This window comes from Carlito syrichta, unplaced genomic scaffold (genome assembly GCF_000164805.1).
Source record: "Carlito syrichta isolate Samal-C Ts95f unplaced genomic scaffold, Tarsius_syrichta-2.0.1 Scaffold307338, whole genome shotgun sequence".
Taxonomy (NCBI): domain Eukaryota; kingdom Metazoa; phylum Chordata; class Mammalia; order Primates; family Tarsiidae; genus Carlito; species Carlito syrichta.
In genome coordinates, this window is record NW_007251434.1 from 920,057 (window position 1) to 936,495 (window position 16,439).

Below are 16,439 nucleotides of genomic sequence, written 5' to 3' on the forward strand. Positions count from 1 at the left end.
AATGTATTCACATTGTACTTTAAATGATTGATTTTTTTTTTTTACATTGGTGGAGCCTGAGCAGCTCCTGCTGGAGTTAAGCAGACAAGGATACAGGCCCCTGCAACACATCAGCAACAGATCTGCTTCACTTTCATCTACTTTATGTATGAAGCTTTAGCCTAAAGACTGAGCTTGAACAGATGAATGGGAACAAAAAGGGCACTAGAAATAAAAAACTAAGACAAATTTTTTATTCTTCTTAGTTTAATTAATATATTAAATGATCTAGATTGCTATCTCAATAAAAGTACCAAGGGCCTGCTCTGAGCCAAGAATCCTGCAGACAATGGGGATGCAAAGTCAAATTAGATAGTGTCTACCCTCAGTGTTTAAAATCCAGTAGAAGAGACCCACCAGCAAATCAACAATTTAAGAACATGTGAGACTCTAATAAATTATTGTCTCAGAGGTACAGCACAGTCAGGCCAGGAGAAAACAAAGCTCTAACTGATCTGCAAGCAGGTATGAGGAGGGACCCCCCCAAAATACCGGAATTATCTTTTGGAGGGCAGGTCCTTTATAGTAGACTCGGAATTTGTTCCTTGGGATCAAATGGTCAACCAAAGTTTTTATCTGGAAGTTTTCAGAAGATTGCATTACGATTTGCAGAAAAACATCCTGAGTTGTGGCAAACAGGTGACTGGTTTCTCCACCATAATAATGCACCTGCCCACACTGCACTGAATGTTCATCGGTTTTGGACCAACAACACCCATGACCCCCGTGCCCCACCCCACTATGTACCTGCTCTCACCCAGAGCAACTTTTGTTTCTCCAGATGAAAAAAGTCCTCAAAGGGAAACATTTTGCCAACGTGGAAGAGGTAAAACAAAAAACAAGAAAAAGCATCAAAATTGATGAGTTCAAAAACTGTTTTGAGCAGTGGAAAAAGCATCTCAGTAGGTGTAATGCATCAAATGGAGAGTACTTTGAAGGTGGCAAGTTCAAACATGTAAGAATAAATACACAATTTTTAAATAAGTAAATTCTGGGGTTTTTTTTAGGTCCCCTCTCATAGAGCAATCTGAGTTGGATAGACCATGCTGATCTATTTACAAGTCTCCTACTTTCACCAATTCATTTAACACTTTCAACAGCCATATATAAGAAAATTACTCAAAAATCCTAGATGGTTATAGTCTTATTTTAAAGTAACTTTTACTATAGTAGTTAAAACATTCTTTTTTTGTTGTTTAGTTAAAATTATACATGTGCAAGATCCAAAATGTAATGTAGCCTTTTTTGACTTCAAATGAACAGAAAATATATCTGAAAAACTATTTAAAAGTACCAGTGCCAGGGTACCAGCCTTGGAGATTCTGAACAGTAGATCTGAAGCAGGGGTTGGTTATTTGCATGGTTTGTTTTAGACCCAAGGTGATTGTCATGGGTGGGCAGGATTGAGAGCCACTAGTTGAAAGACTTTTCCAAGCAATATGCACATAACAGTTTAAAGTACCAAAACGTTAAAACCAATTATCTATCAAACTTTGCTCATAAGAACTATGCTAAGGTACCTCTGATTTTAAAACTTCATTAAGACAGTTTACAAGTACTTCAAACATTTATATTTTGAACAGAATATTGGCTGAAATTTACCTTTATTTTCCAGAAGCATGCTCTCTCTACGTAATAGTACAAACAAGTGTTTAGTCTAATATTTACAATGCTAATCCTTGCAGATGGTAAACAATACAGGGAAAAGTTAAGTCTTCTTCCCATCACAGGTCCTTAGACTCCCCCTCCCCAGAGGCAATCACCATTAGTTTCTTGGGTATCTTTTTAGGCATTTATGTATGTGTTTATTCAGTATACATATTCTCATCTATATACTTTTGTTTCTTTCATATAAACAAGAGCAAGCTACATATGTTCTGTATATTTATTTATTTGTCAACATATCTTAAGAGATCATTCCATATCAGAACATTTGACCTACTTTCATTCTTTCTAACAGCTATCTAGTGTATCACTGCATAAATGTACCATTTCAATATAACTATGGACACTCAGGTTTCCCATCTTTTTGCTACTACAATGTCATAATGAACAACCTTTTTATATATCTTTGTACACTTAGGGGAATAGCTATGTATTCCTAGACACAGAATTGCCAAGTCACAAGGCAGTTATTCTCCCACCTTAGTCTAATGCCTATAGTATATGAAAATGAAAATGCTTACTCTCCCAAACTTGTATGATAATCTTTTTTTTTTTAACTTGGCCTTTCCTAGCCTGGTAAGTGAAAAAATAGTATCCTGTCATTTTATTTTTGTAACTCTTTGAGTGATCCTGTGCATCTTTTCATTCTTAGAAGCAATTAATTTTTTTCCTGTAGAATGCGTGTTCATGTCTTATTTATTTTATACATTTTTTCAGTAAATTTTTATCTTTTTTCTTGGTTTATAAAAGTTCATCATATAATAAGGAATTTAGTCCTTTTAATTCTACATATGTTGCAAATACTTTCGAGAACAACGTGAAGAAATTTATTATGTCAATATGATAAAATTGTCAAACTAAAGAAATAATAAGCCGGACTCGGTGGTTCAGCTTGTAATCCCATGCTTTGGGAGGCTGAGGTGAGTGGACTGCCTGAGCCCGCGGGTTCGAAACCCGCCTCGGCAACTTGGTGAGACCTCATCTCTACAATAATTCAAAAAATTAGCCGGGCATGGTAGCGTGCCTGTAGTTCCAGCTACTTGGAAGGCTGAGGCAGAAGGATCATCGGAGCCCAGCAGGTCGAGGCTGCAGTGGCCGCTCCCAGTCTGGGTGACAGAGTGAGACTTCAACTCAAAAAAAAAAAAAAAAAAGAAAGAAATAATAAATGCTGGTAAGATTGTGAAATGGTATCATCTTTCTGGGGCAAAATATGGCAATATACATCCAGATCAGAGATTTTAAAAAATATTCATAATCCTTGTCTAAATAAAAGTAACCAAAAATATGTTAAAAATTATTTTAAAATATTAAAAACCAAATATCTCCAAATTTGAAGTTATTAATAAAAATGTTATAGCACATTAGCCAATTTAAATTATGTTTTCAAAATAAATTGATGGGAAAACAAAAAGGACAATATACTAAATGAAGAGGAGGAAGAGATCTGTAATAGGATTTTGATCTTATTTAAGAGAGAGAGAGTGAGTGGGTATACAAACAAAAAGAAAGAAAATATACCAAAACATTATTCATAATTCTTTCTGTGGAGTGACATTATAAATGCTTTCTTCTTTACATTGTATCTGTTTTCTAAGATTTCTATGATAAGCATGTAATTTTTTAACATATAAAATTTACCACTGTCACCATTTTAAAGTGTACAGTTCTGAGACACTAAGTAAGTTTGCCTTGTTGTACACCACCATCCATTTCCAGAACCTTTTCATCTTCCCCACTAAAACTCTGTATCCATTAAACTCTAACTCCTCATCATCACTCTCCTAAGCATGTATCTTCAACATATCAATTTCTCTCATAATTCCTCTTTATATTTACTTGTACCAGAAACCCGTTATTATTATTATTATTGTACTTCTTAGCAGCAAAGGCAAAAAGGAAACTATGATGGATTACATAGCCTCATTGACGGAAATTGAGTATGCAAGTTCCTGTAGGCCAGTGCTTCTTAGGTTCCTTTCAGTCTCAATATTCTGAGGGTTACTGTGACCTTCTGTTAATAACAGTGATTCATTACATCAGTGATTCACACCAAATGGGAGGAAGATGGGGAAACAAAGTTAAGAACTAGGAGTGGGGGAGAGGGCACATAATTTATATACACCCTCAACACATAGAAGCTAATTCAAATGCCAAAACGTCTATCACTACTAAATACATACATACATACATACAATACTAGAAGATGCTAGAAAAATTACTTCAAATGACCGCTGTTTGTAGAACTTTAAAAATATTATAATATTAAAGTTAAAAATTTTTGAAAGGACCCAATACAAACAATTAGATCTATTATTTATGGTAATAGTTTGACCATAGAGTAATCTATACTCTAAATCCCTTACTGATGAAAATCAGCCATGCTTTTAAGTGCCCTGAATGTACAAATTTTATCTTTTTTAAAAAACTGATGTATCCCTGATATAGAGAAGTTCTTAATAAACAATAGAAGATCAATAAATATTTTTGAACAAACTATCATTCAGTGCCTATCACAAAAAGCAGTATCTAATAATATGCTTAGCCTAGTTTCAGAGTTTTAAGATTACTTAATCTATTTAGGACTGGAAATCATTAATTTTATTCATCTAGTAACAAGTATTAAGAGATGAATTAGGTAAAGAAAAAATTACTAAAGTATTAAAATCATAAACACAGGGCATTCTATATTAGCTAAATAAATCACAAGTGTTAGAGTATAATTTATACTATACTATATAAACATTTCTGAGTAACCTCATATTTTAAGTCAAATATTAATTCATTTTAATATATAAAACGTCTAATGCTTCATTAATGAAACTGTATAAATCTTCACTGGAAAATAACAAAAACCAGATCAAACACACACATTTAAGTGCTCAAGGAAAGATAACTTACATAGAAGTGTCAAACAGTCTTCCTTCTTTTTTAAACGATCTTTAATATCTCCTGATATAAGTACCGAATATGGACATGCCATTTCTTTTAAAAAACCACTTATCTCAAGTTGGAAGCTCTCTAGATCATCTCTGCCTTTAAAAAAAATCATAAAGTCAAGTCATTTACTGAGTAATCCAATACTATAAAATCTACTACTGGTTTACTTCAATTTTACATTCAATTCTAAATTTTTACTTTCACATTAAATCTTTAGATGTGTGATCACAAAGCTTCATTAAAGGTAATCAAACAATTTCTACATATAAAGTAACACTAAAACTTAAGACTACAGATATCAATTTAAGACCATAACTATCATGAGATTATAAATATTGTTATATTTAAAACCCTAACAAATCACTTCCAATGGATTCCCTGTAACAGCAGATAATATGGAAATGTTAGTAACTGAAATATTAAAAGCATTATTATGGCTACAATTATTAATTGGCTTCAGAGCAAATGATCCATTTTTATTATATTTCTATATATTCAGATAATAAATGCACTCATCTAAGCAAGTCTCATTGCTTATCTTTATTTCATAATAACATGGGAACTTGTACATGTGTTTAGAATTCAGATTATTTACTTTGCTTCAACTGAATTCTGTTATGGTTGGCAAGGGAAAAATAATTTAAAAGGACAGTATGGGTGCAATGGTGGACATCTTTAGTTGCAGCTATTTAGGAGGCTGAGGTAGGATGATGGCTTGAGCCCAGGAGTTCAAGTCCAGCCTGGGCAACATGGCAAGACCTCATCTCCTAAAAAAAAAAACAAAACTTTATACGCCAGTACAGAAGTTTTTTATAAATGTATTCCAATGTGAATCCAAATCATGAGTTACAGGCTTGGGAATACAATTTAAATTAGGGATTACATGTATTTGAAAAAAAAAAAAAAGGACACTTTAATTCAATATCAGCAGCATTGAAAATTTAAATCTAATTTAGATAACCAAATCAGACTCTACTTTATCTTTTTTTTCTTTTTCTTTTTGAGTTGGAGTCGCACTCTGTCGCCCAGACTGGAGTGCAGTGGCCGCTCCCAGCCACCACAGCCTCGACCCGCTGGGCTCCAGCGATCCTTCCGCCTCAGCCTTCCAAGTAGCCAGAATTACAGGCATGCGCTACCATGCCCGGCTGATTTTTTGATTTATTGTAGAGATGAGGCCTCGCTGCCCAGGCGGGTCTCGAACCCACGGGCCCATGCAATCCACTCACCTCAGCCTCCCAAGGGTGCGGGATTACAGTCTGAGCTACCGAGCCCGGCTAAGACTGTACTTTTTCTAAAGAACAGAACTAAATAGTAATTGCTTATAATTTTACAGCAAATTTAAAAATCAATTTTAGATTAATTTAAAATTTAATGCTAAGATTTTTAATATCACCCACTGAAGTTCTTCAGAATATGTAATTTTTCTTTTGTACACTGGGCATACTGTTGACAAAACTGTAAATCATAAGCTATCAGTTAATTTTACTATTAAACAGAAAAGTAAATAAAACATAGTGGCAATACCAGCAGAAGTGATACTTTCTTCCAAGTTGCACAATGATTTTATTTGAGAGCTTAACCAAATACAGAGCTCTGAAAATTCAGGTGAAGTCAGTCCACCCTCTGCTGCCTTAGCAAGGGCTTGCTCTTCTAACAGTGGTCCCTTATACCTAGAAAGAAAGAAATAAAAGTTAAAAACAAACCAAACAAAAAACTTCCGATACTCTGTATCAAGGTCTGCTACCTCTTTTTGTAAATAAAATTTTATTGAAACACAGTCAATAAATGTATTCACTCACAGATTGTCTATGGCTGTTTTCACACTACAATGGTAAAGCTGAATAGGTGTAACAGAGATGCTACAGTCAACAAACCCAAAAGTATTTGCTATATGGTCTTTTGCAGAAATAGTTTGCTGATTCCTGCTTTATATAATTAATACTGGCTTTTTTCCATATTGCAACATTTTACAGTAAAATTACCTACCAATTTTATGATAAATATCACAAATAACACAAAGTCAAATATAGCATAAAGTCTAATAGCCTTATTCTAAGAATAGTTGCAAATTTCAAATTAAAAAATATAAAGCTGAAAAGAACCTGAGATCATTTTAACCTAAACCATTTATTGTATAATTTTATACTTTTAAGCATTTCTGCAAACTGTATTTGATGAACCTTAAGTTTTTAAAACACTTTACATACTACCTTAATTAAATTAGGTTTTCTACTGTATGGTTCTTTTCACAACTGAGCTTTTTCTTAACATTGTAAACTATTTGATGTGATTTAATCCATTGCAGTTATTATTCTTTTGATATTCACATTCTTCTGTCTCTGGTTAGTAAGAGCCTATTCATATAGGCCAATGAGCCCCTTGACTTGTTCCCAATATTCTTTGAAATCTTTCCTTACTATCTATGACAAGATGTTCCTGCCATAGACTTGTAATCAGGCATTTCTTCTAGGAGCCCTGATTCTTTTTCATGGAGTTTAGAGCACACAATGTGGTAACAACAGTTAATCACTGTTTGTATGCCTTTGTATGAGAAACCATGTCAGGAGTTCAGTTTGCTATTTCCAATTTGAATTTAGAATTGTAGGGCTTTTACTTACTTTGTTTTATATTTTTATCTACTTTAAAATAAAAATTCTTGTTTTTAGTAATATTGCAATAGTTCTATTATATATAAAAGTAGGTGTAAATTACATACAGCCTCAGAATAGAAAATCTAGCATTATTGCTAACAACAACATTACTGAAAATAGTTTAATATTTTTAGATTTAGAATATATTCCAGTAAGGATGTACAGAAAAGTAATTCTTTTCCATGTGGTTAAACCACATACTCAATATATCAATAGACATTTATTTCATTTTGCTTTCAATTTTTAGAGATATATTTGTTTTGATTTCATTTTTATTTAGTTGTCTTACAATTATGTAAAACATTCATGTGGTTTCAAAGTCTAACTTAAAAAACAAGGTATATTCAGGAAAAATCTAGTTTGCAATCTTAATCTTGTACCCTCTACGCTGTTCTATCCCTCTACCATAGGTAGCCAGATTTATTAGATTGGTGTGCCCTTCCATAATGTGTTTTAATGTAAGCATTTTTTCCTTTTTTTTAAAGATAAAAGGTAGCCTACTATATACTGTTCTATGCCTTGCTTTAAATACATACATGTTCACACATTTACATACACTAGGGAGCAGTACTTAGAGATACTATAAATCATTTTTACAGTTGTATACTATCTCACTGTCTGGATGCACCATATTTTATTTATTCAGCATTTACTGAAGGACATTTGAGTTGTTTCCAGTATTTTTTAAATTTTGTTTTGTTTTGGTCTGGGAGGTTGCTTCCATTATTTTGTTACTATATGGCAAATTTTTGTCACTGCATATCTGAGAAGATTCCTAGGGGTAAGTTAGATTGTTGTGCCAAAGGCCAAATAGATATGCAATTTCGTTAGATACTAAAAAATTTTCCTCTAAAGCGGTTTTACTATCAAGATATCAGAGTACCCATTCCCCTATAATTCAAAGTTGTCAAACTTTTGGATTTTTGACCATTTGGTAGTTCATTATAGTTTTAATTTACATTTCCGTTATGAATAAGTCATATGGCATCTTTGCATATGTTTAAAGGTCATTTGCATTTCTTTTTCTCTGAATTCTATGTTCAAAGGCCTCATTGGCCTATGTGAATGAGCACTTACTAACCAGAGATATGAGATTTGAGTATCAAAAGAATAATAATGGCAATGTATTAAAATACATCAAATATATTCATATCCATGAGTTTATAATGTTAAAAAAAAAAAAGCTCAGTTGCAAAAAGAACCAAAAAGGTGAGTACAACAGGTATTTTCTTTCTTTCTTTTTTTTTTTTTGAGTTGGAGTCTCACTCTGTCGCCCAGACTGGAGTGCAGTGGCCGCTCCCGGCCACCGCAACTCGACCTGCTGGGCTCCGACGATCCTTCCGAGTAGCCAGAATTACAGGCATGCGCTACCACGCCCGGCTTTTTTTTTTATTTATTGTAGAGATGAAGTCTCGCTGCCCAGGCGGGTCTCGAACCCGCGGGCTCAGGCAATTCACTCACCTCAGCCTCCCAAAGGCGCGGGATTACAGGTTGAACCACCCAGCCTGGCCAACTCCCATTTTGAGGTAAAGAAACTAAGACTTGGCTGGACACGGTGGTTCATGCCTGAAATCCCAGACTTTGGATAGAGGCCAAGACGGGAGGATTGCTTGAGCCCAGGAGTTCTAGACCAGCCTGGGCAATATTATGAGACCTTATTTCTACAAAAAATTTACAGAATTAGTCAGGTATAATGGCATGCACCTGTAGTCCCAGCTACTTGGGAGGCTGAGACAGGAGAATCGTTTGAGCCCAGGAGCTTGAGGCTGCAGTGAGCTGTGATCATGTCACTGCATTCTAGTCTGGGTAACAAAGTGAGACCCTGATGGAAGGAAGGAATGAAGGAAGGAAGGAAGGAAGGAAGGAAGGAAGGAAGGAAGGAAGGAAGGAAGGAAAGAAACTAAGAACCTGTATATATACATTTTTTTTTTTACAACTTACTTAATATTTACAGCAATACTTTAAGTTAGTATTATCCTAATTCTGTAGTATCAGGAGATAAGTAACTAAATGATGGCACTAGGATTCAAATCCAGATTTGACCCAAACCCTCCATGTAAACTTTCAGACTTCTGCCTACAACTACAAGGAAACTAAGCAAATAATCTGGTCCAGGTAATACAGTCAAGTAAAGGCTGAGCTGGGATTTAAACTCTATTTCTGTACCTCCAGCCCAAGGCTGGTTCCCCTATGCATTTACTTCTTCCATGTCTTACAAGAGGGAACCCCCCAAACCCCAGAATTATCTTTGGAGCAGAGGTCCCTTGTAGTACACTCGGAATTTGTTCTTCCAGATAAACAGTCAACCAAAGTTTTTATCTGGAAGTTTTGAGAAGGTTGCATCACAACTTGCAGAAGAAATGTTCTGAGTTGTGGCAAACTGGTGACTGACTGGTTTTTTCACCATGACAACATACCTGCCCACACCACGCTGCTGAGGGTTCAGCAGTTTTTGACCCAAAACGACCTCCCTATTCAATCTCGCTGTGAGCTACTTCTTTTTGTTTCCCCAGATGAAAACAGTCCTCAGAGGAAAGCATTTTACTGACATGTAAGAGGTGAAACAAAAAAGCTGCAGAAACAGTAAAAGGCATCAAAACTGACAATTTCAAAAATTGTTCTGAGCAGTGGGAAAAGCATCTCGATAAGTGTAAATAAATTCTGGGTTTTTGCACCCCCCCATACAGTAAACATCTTATTTCCCTGTACTTACTTTCATTTCTGCAATAAATCAATACCCATAAACTCTGAAAGGACAGAACCCAAAATGGAATTTCTTTGGTCACCTTGAACTCATACAGGACAATAATCCTTTCCCAAACCCTTGGGCGAGTCCCAAAATGTTAAGATTAACATCTTTTTTCAAGAGTTTGCCTTCCAGCTACCACCTCACCTTTTGTCTATGTGTTTGTGATCTACCCACCCATCCATCTGCTGTCAGAGATGCCAGAAACAGACTGCCACCCCATCACCATGGCAACAGCTCCTGTGTTTACCTGCTTCTACTAAAAGGGAAACTTTAAGAGCTTTCATCCTCAAGCATTCGCTGCCAAATGTTCCTTAAGCGTCTGGTCCCCTCTCTAATCTTAGAGAGATGGAGCCACACTCTAATTTCTGTGTAAATCTTTGCATAACGATGTTACCAGTTCAGTTTGCTCACCTAACAAATTCTTAAATAAATGTAACTGATTCATATTGGCAGTGACAAGTTATTTTAACTGAAATGCCAATTACAAAAAATCAACAGAAACTGATCAAAATAATAAAAAAACATTGAATTAGGAGGGAAAAAAAATCCATAATCCTTAATGCCTTAGCTCATCAGATAAAGTAAAAAATAAAAATAAAAAATAAATACATTTAACATACTTGAATATCTAATAACTATCAAAACTATAATAGCGACTAACATTTATAAACTGATCATTGAATGTGAGGCCAGTGCTAAGAGCTTTATATAAATTACTTCACTTAATTGACATAATACCCTATAAGGTACATACTATTATTAGTTCAGTTTGACAGATGAGAAAACTGAGAAATATAAAGGTAAAAAACTCACCAGGGATGGTCATAATCTCAGCTAACAGTTGGCTGAGAACTGAACCACAGCCCCACTCTCTTAACCCCTATTGTTCTGTTACCATCCAGAAATACAGAGGGTGCCAAAAAATGAACACATTTTAAGAAAGGAAAAAACTGTCTTAAAATTTTAATACTCAATAAGATGAATACAAGTCATGTTTGACTTCTGCAATTATAAAAGGTACTCAGAGTGGTTACTGTCAGCATCCAGACACTTCTGATTACAGTGAACATCTCTTAAAATGTGTACTTTTTTTGGTACCCTCGGTAAAACTTTCTAATTATCTTACACAATAGACATATCCAAAAATATTCTGCTAGATAATCTAATAAGAATATTAAGAGTGTATCTGACTAGAGCAGTGCTTCTTAAACTTTTATGTGCATATGAATCTCCCGAGGGTCATGTTAAATAAAGATTCTAATTCCGTAGAGCTGCAGTGAGGTCAGAGATTCTACCTCTCTACTACCCAGGTGGTGATGAAGCTGTCCACAAGCCTCTCATTCGGGAGCACAATTCTTGAGTACTTTATTTATCATCACTCTTTCTCCTCCTGCAGTATATGAGAAATTAGAATAGGTATTTAAGAGTCTATTTATGCTACATATATCAACATTTTTGTGCTTATCAATTTTATTTCATGCTTGCTTTGATTTCCAATGCCATTCTGCTGTTTACTGACAGTAACTATGCTCCTAGTTTATTCTGTATATTCTTATTTAATTAGAAAAGTGCAACTGTTATTCAAAACACTGGGGACACTTCCCCTAGGCCTAGACCCCCTCCATTTCCCCAGGGCCTCGTACACTAGAGCCATACTTGCCAATGTGACACTACTTCAAGTTGGGTGGTCCAAATCTTCAGTCCGATAGAGCTGCTGGCAACTCTCCTCTCCAAGACAGGCAGGGTCTAATTCACTTTCTGTTTTCTATTTTCATCAGTCAACAGATAAAATGTAAGACCCTTTCTTTTCCCTTGTTATTTACCCACTTTATTGGTCTTGCCACTCATCCAGCTCTACACTTCTCCCTGTGTCTCAAACTCTTTCACCATGTTCATCCATTACCTAGTGGATGTTGTTATATTGTCCAGAAATATTAGCCCTACAACCATTAGCTTTGGCTACTTTTACCCTCTGAAATTTCTCCAAGTCAGATAGTAAGGTGTGTCTCCTTCTTGCTTTCCAAAACAGCATCCATACCATTGCTCTCCCATTATCTTATCAATATCTCCTGTTCTCTTGAGGCTTAGGTCAGTCAGACTAGCCACCATTTCTCCTGTGGTTTTCATCTATCAGTCTCTTGGACATTCCCCAACATCCCTTTTGCTTAGTCTTCCTCTTCACTTCTACTCTTGCTACTACAAAGAGTTTCTTCAAAGGCAATATGGATATCCTATTACATACCTTGAGCTCTCAATTCCAACCATCTCCACAACATGTATTTCAGCCAAACCCTGAACCCTACCATCATCTAAAACTAGTCCCCTCCAAAAATAATCCAACCATGTTACTCCCTGACCACAACCTCTAACTTGTTTTTTGGCCACTAACCTACAACTTTTTTTTACATCATCACTACTTCTATTCCCTCTGTACTCTCCATATTTATTATCTCCCTCCTATCTTCACTTTGTTCCCTATCCAATTTAGATCCCAAGGTGCTCAACAAACCACCAACTGAAGACATAAATCTGGCACAGAGACTCATGCCTGTAATCCAAATATGCTGGCAGGCAGAAGAATCACTTAAGACCAACCTACACAACACAGGGAGACCTCATCAATACAAAAAAAATTTTTTTTAAATAAAAATTCTAAAAAGAAATGAATACTTGCATTCTAATATCCAATCACTATATCCTGTAATGCACTTCTTTTCCGTATCCACTGCCACTAAGCCACCATCATTTCTTTTCCAGACTAACTAAATTCTCCAATCCATTCTTCACCTTGCTGACTGATGTAACTGTCAAATTAGACAGCTAATCACTCCCTTTCTTATTAAATATACTTCAATCATTTCCCACTGCTGTCATGATCAAGAAAAAAATCTACAACACAACCTAAAAGGTGCCACATGCCATGATCCTCACCCAACTCTTGAATCCAATTTCATACCACTCTTGCACTCTGCCTTCCCACCATATTAGCTTCCTACTAGTTCTTCTAAAACAGCATGCTCCTTCCCACTCAAGGTGTTCATGTTTTCTTCTCACTCTCAAAATACTTTTGTCCTCCTTTCCCATTCAATCTCAGCTAGTTAACTTCCATTCACCCTTACTATTTCAATTCAAATGTCACTTTCTTAGGAATCACTAACCCCTAAAACGACGTAAGTCCTCCTGTTATATCATCCTATTCTTTTCTTTTGACACATTTATTATAGTTTATAATTATTTGTGTGACCATGTCCATTTCTCTACTAGATTGTAAGCTACTCAGGAACAGAAACCAAGTCTATTTTGCTCACCACTGACTACTTTGAACTGTGGCCAATATACAATTATGCTCAACAGATATTTAAAGTAAACTTCCCTCCATAGCACTGTTTCTCAACTTAGGCTCTGAAGCTTTTTTAAAAATATGCATTCCTGTACCATACCTCTGAAGACTATGGCTCCATCAGTCTGTGGTATACACCAGACTAGAACATTCCTCAAGCTCCGTAGAAGATTCTGATGCACAACCAGCCTTGAGATCTACTGTTCCACAAAATCACAGACAATCAGAACTGGAAGAGACTTCTGAAATCATCTGCTCCAGCCCGACTCATTTCACAGATGAGAAAACTGGGTGACTCTTCGCCTGTTTTCATTTATATTATGCCACTAATTGTTCTTTCACATAGATTTTTTTCTCTCTTAATGCCTCCCATTAATTTCTTATTTTATATGACAAACTAAAATACCTTCACTGATATCCTAAATTTCTTACAAGAGAAAATGCATTATTCACAATCTACATTGATATTTAAAAGCATTCAATTACAAAACTATTGTAAATAACTACTTTTTTTCACATTTCATTATTAAAGGGAAATTCAAACTTCAAAATTCTGTTCTCAATTATTCCAGAAAAAGTAATTCTAAAGTATGAAAATTGCTTTACTTTCCAGATTGAATGATCTAAAACTAATTTTCCTTAATAAAAGTCAAGATTATAGCAAACTTCATTTTCCAAAACACCTATAATATGAACAACAAGTTCAAGGCATGAAAGAAGAAACAAAAACACTGCCTTCCCCTTTTCATTAACTATTTATGGGATACCACTATTCTTATCTGGAGTACTTGGGAACTCAAACTGTTTGGGGCCTAAATTCTTCTCCTAAATATTTTAACTTCTCTTGGTTACTTCCTTAACTAAGTCAGAATTTCCAAGGGATTTCACAGAAATAAAAATGCCCCCTAAATTCTGATTACTTAGGCTCTGTTCTTTCATTTGACATATTTATTCAGAATCTACTAAATGAAAGGCTCTGTAACACTGGGTCACTGCAAAGTAGGTATTACCAGGGTCCAACTAAACAGTTGATAGAGAAGTAAATGTAATTTTGTGAAAAAAATAAAAGAGGAGGGGACTGAAGGTTCATAAGGACACTGCAAAGACACAGTTTATCCTATCAAAAAACAAACAGATGCCGGGCTCGGTGGCTCAGCCTGTAATCCCGCGCCTTTGGGAGGCTGAGGTGAGTGGATTGCCTGAGCCCACGGGTTCGAGACCCGCCTGGGCAGGCGAGACCTCATCTCTACAATAAATCAAAAATTAGCCGGGTGTGGTAGCGCGCACCTAGTTCCAGCTACGGAAGGCTGAGACGGAAGGATCGCCGGAGCCCAGCAGGTCGAGGCTGCGGTGGCCGGGAGCGGCCATTTGCACTCCAGTCTGGTGACAGAGTGAGACTCCAACTCAAAAAAAAAAAAAACCAACAACAACAGACAAACAAAACCGCAGCATGTAGCAGGGCAAACAATTGTGCAGATGGCTCCAAATTCTTTAATAAATATGCATTTTTTTCCACTCAACTACCTGGTCCTATGCTTACTGCTGTACACTCTTCTTTTTTTGCGCTTCATTCATTTACTCTTTGATTCAACCACTACTTATTGTAACAGACCCTGTTCTAGTGTGTTGCTGGAAATACATCAGTAAGCAAAATAATAAGGGCATGGGTTTTCCAAGAGATGACGAGAGAGAGAGAGAGAGAGAGAGAGAGAGAGAGAGAGAGAGAGAGAGAGAGAGATATCAGGGGAGAGAAAAAGGGAGTTAAAGAGACAAATAAATGGATAGGACAAGATAATTTGGGATAAGGAAAAGGGCTGTGGAGATAACGGATCCCCACACCTGGAACTATTAACATCACCCTCACTTCCACCCCAGGAGTTCTCACAGCACTTAGCATCATTAATTATAAATATCAGCAAACAGTAAGCTCTTTGTGGCCCTCACGACTATGTAACTAAAAGTGATCTGAAAACTGCCCCTTCCCGTAGGAGAAATTTACAAAGGTAAACATGTATTAATGAATACACGAGTTAACAGACATGTTGTTGACGGACGGATGAAATGGTTGAAAGAATGTACTCGCAAAGAACTAAAAGACTGTCTTCAATCAAAGAAGTACGACAAATTCGCTCGCGAGCTCGAAGCTGAACGCCGTAGGAGAGAAGTCCTCAGCCACAGTTCCCTCCAGGCGCAACCACTACGTCAACGTAAACATCACCCGCGGGCACCCGCTGGCTGGGAGAACCCAAACGAGCAGGGCCGCTCGGTGCCTTCCCGCAGCTGCGGGCAGCAGAGTATCAGGGCAAGAAGTTTGGAAGTGGGGGCCACGCGCCCCAGCTCGCTCGCCCTGCTCCACCCCCCAAACGGATTTCTCTCCCGCCTCCCGCTTAACTCCGTCAGCGCCGAGGAGAGCGGGGCAGGACAGAAGGCCTTCACCGGGCCGCCCGGGCCCAGCGGAGGCCCAAGGGAAGCAGGCTGCAGCAGCCAAGCAGAAGGAGAAGTTGCGATTTCAGGGAAAAAGACGTCCCCAAGAACACTCACCCCAACGCCTCCAGTGTGTCCAGCACGTCCCCCTCCATCGTCGGCTCGGGACCTGGCTCCGGCCCTCTCATGGTCGTTGGGCCCAAAACTGTTCAGCGCTCTAAGGAGCCCGCCGGAAACTAGCGTCACAGCGCCAAGGTTCCGGCCCGGGTCTCGTCGGTGACTGCCTAAGAGCACCGCTGACGGGGCGCAAAGGTTCCCTCCCGCAGGCTACGGACACTTGGTAGTACCTAAAACCGCTTTATGTAGGAATAGTAATTTTTTAAAAGGATAATAAAAACAACAAAGAAATAGTAGCAATAAAGGGCCTTTTTGTGTCGGATCTGGTGTATTGAAATCAATCTTAGCAAATATTCTGTTTCTACCCGAGTTGATCTCAACCTATCAGATTCCAGACCTTTCTTTTCTTTCTTTCTCTCTCTCTCTCTCTCTCTCTCTCTCTCTCTCTCTCTCTCTCTCTCTCTCTCTCTCTCTCTCTCTCTCTCTCTCTTTTGAGTCACTGTCTCACACAGTCGCA

At 37.0% G+C, this 16,439-nt stretch overlaps 1 protein-coding gene across 1 annotated transcript in view; it reads right to left on the reverse strand.

The window, feature by feature from the left end:
• The window catches only part of FAM98B (family with sequence similarity 98 member B), a 30,883-nt gene extending 14,856 nt beyond the window's left edge, over positions 1–16,027 (reverse strand). Inside the window, exons 1-3 of the mRNA XM_008064440.1 lie at positions 15,923–16,027; positions 6,166–6,311; positions 4,603–4,737 (exon numbers count right to left, since the gene is read on the reverse strand). Coding sequence (XP_008062631.1) covers positions 4,603–4,737; positions 6,166–6,311; positions 15,923–15,993 — 352 coding nt within the window. The 5' untranslated portion in view covers positions 15,994–16,027. The remainder of the gene's footprint in view (positions 1–4,602; positions 4,738–6,165; positions 6,312–15,922) is intronic.
• Positions 16,028–16,439: the final 412 nt, after the last annotated feature.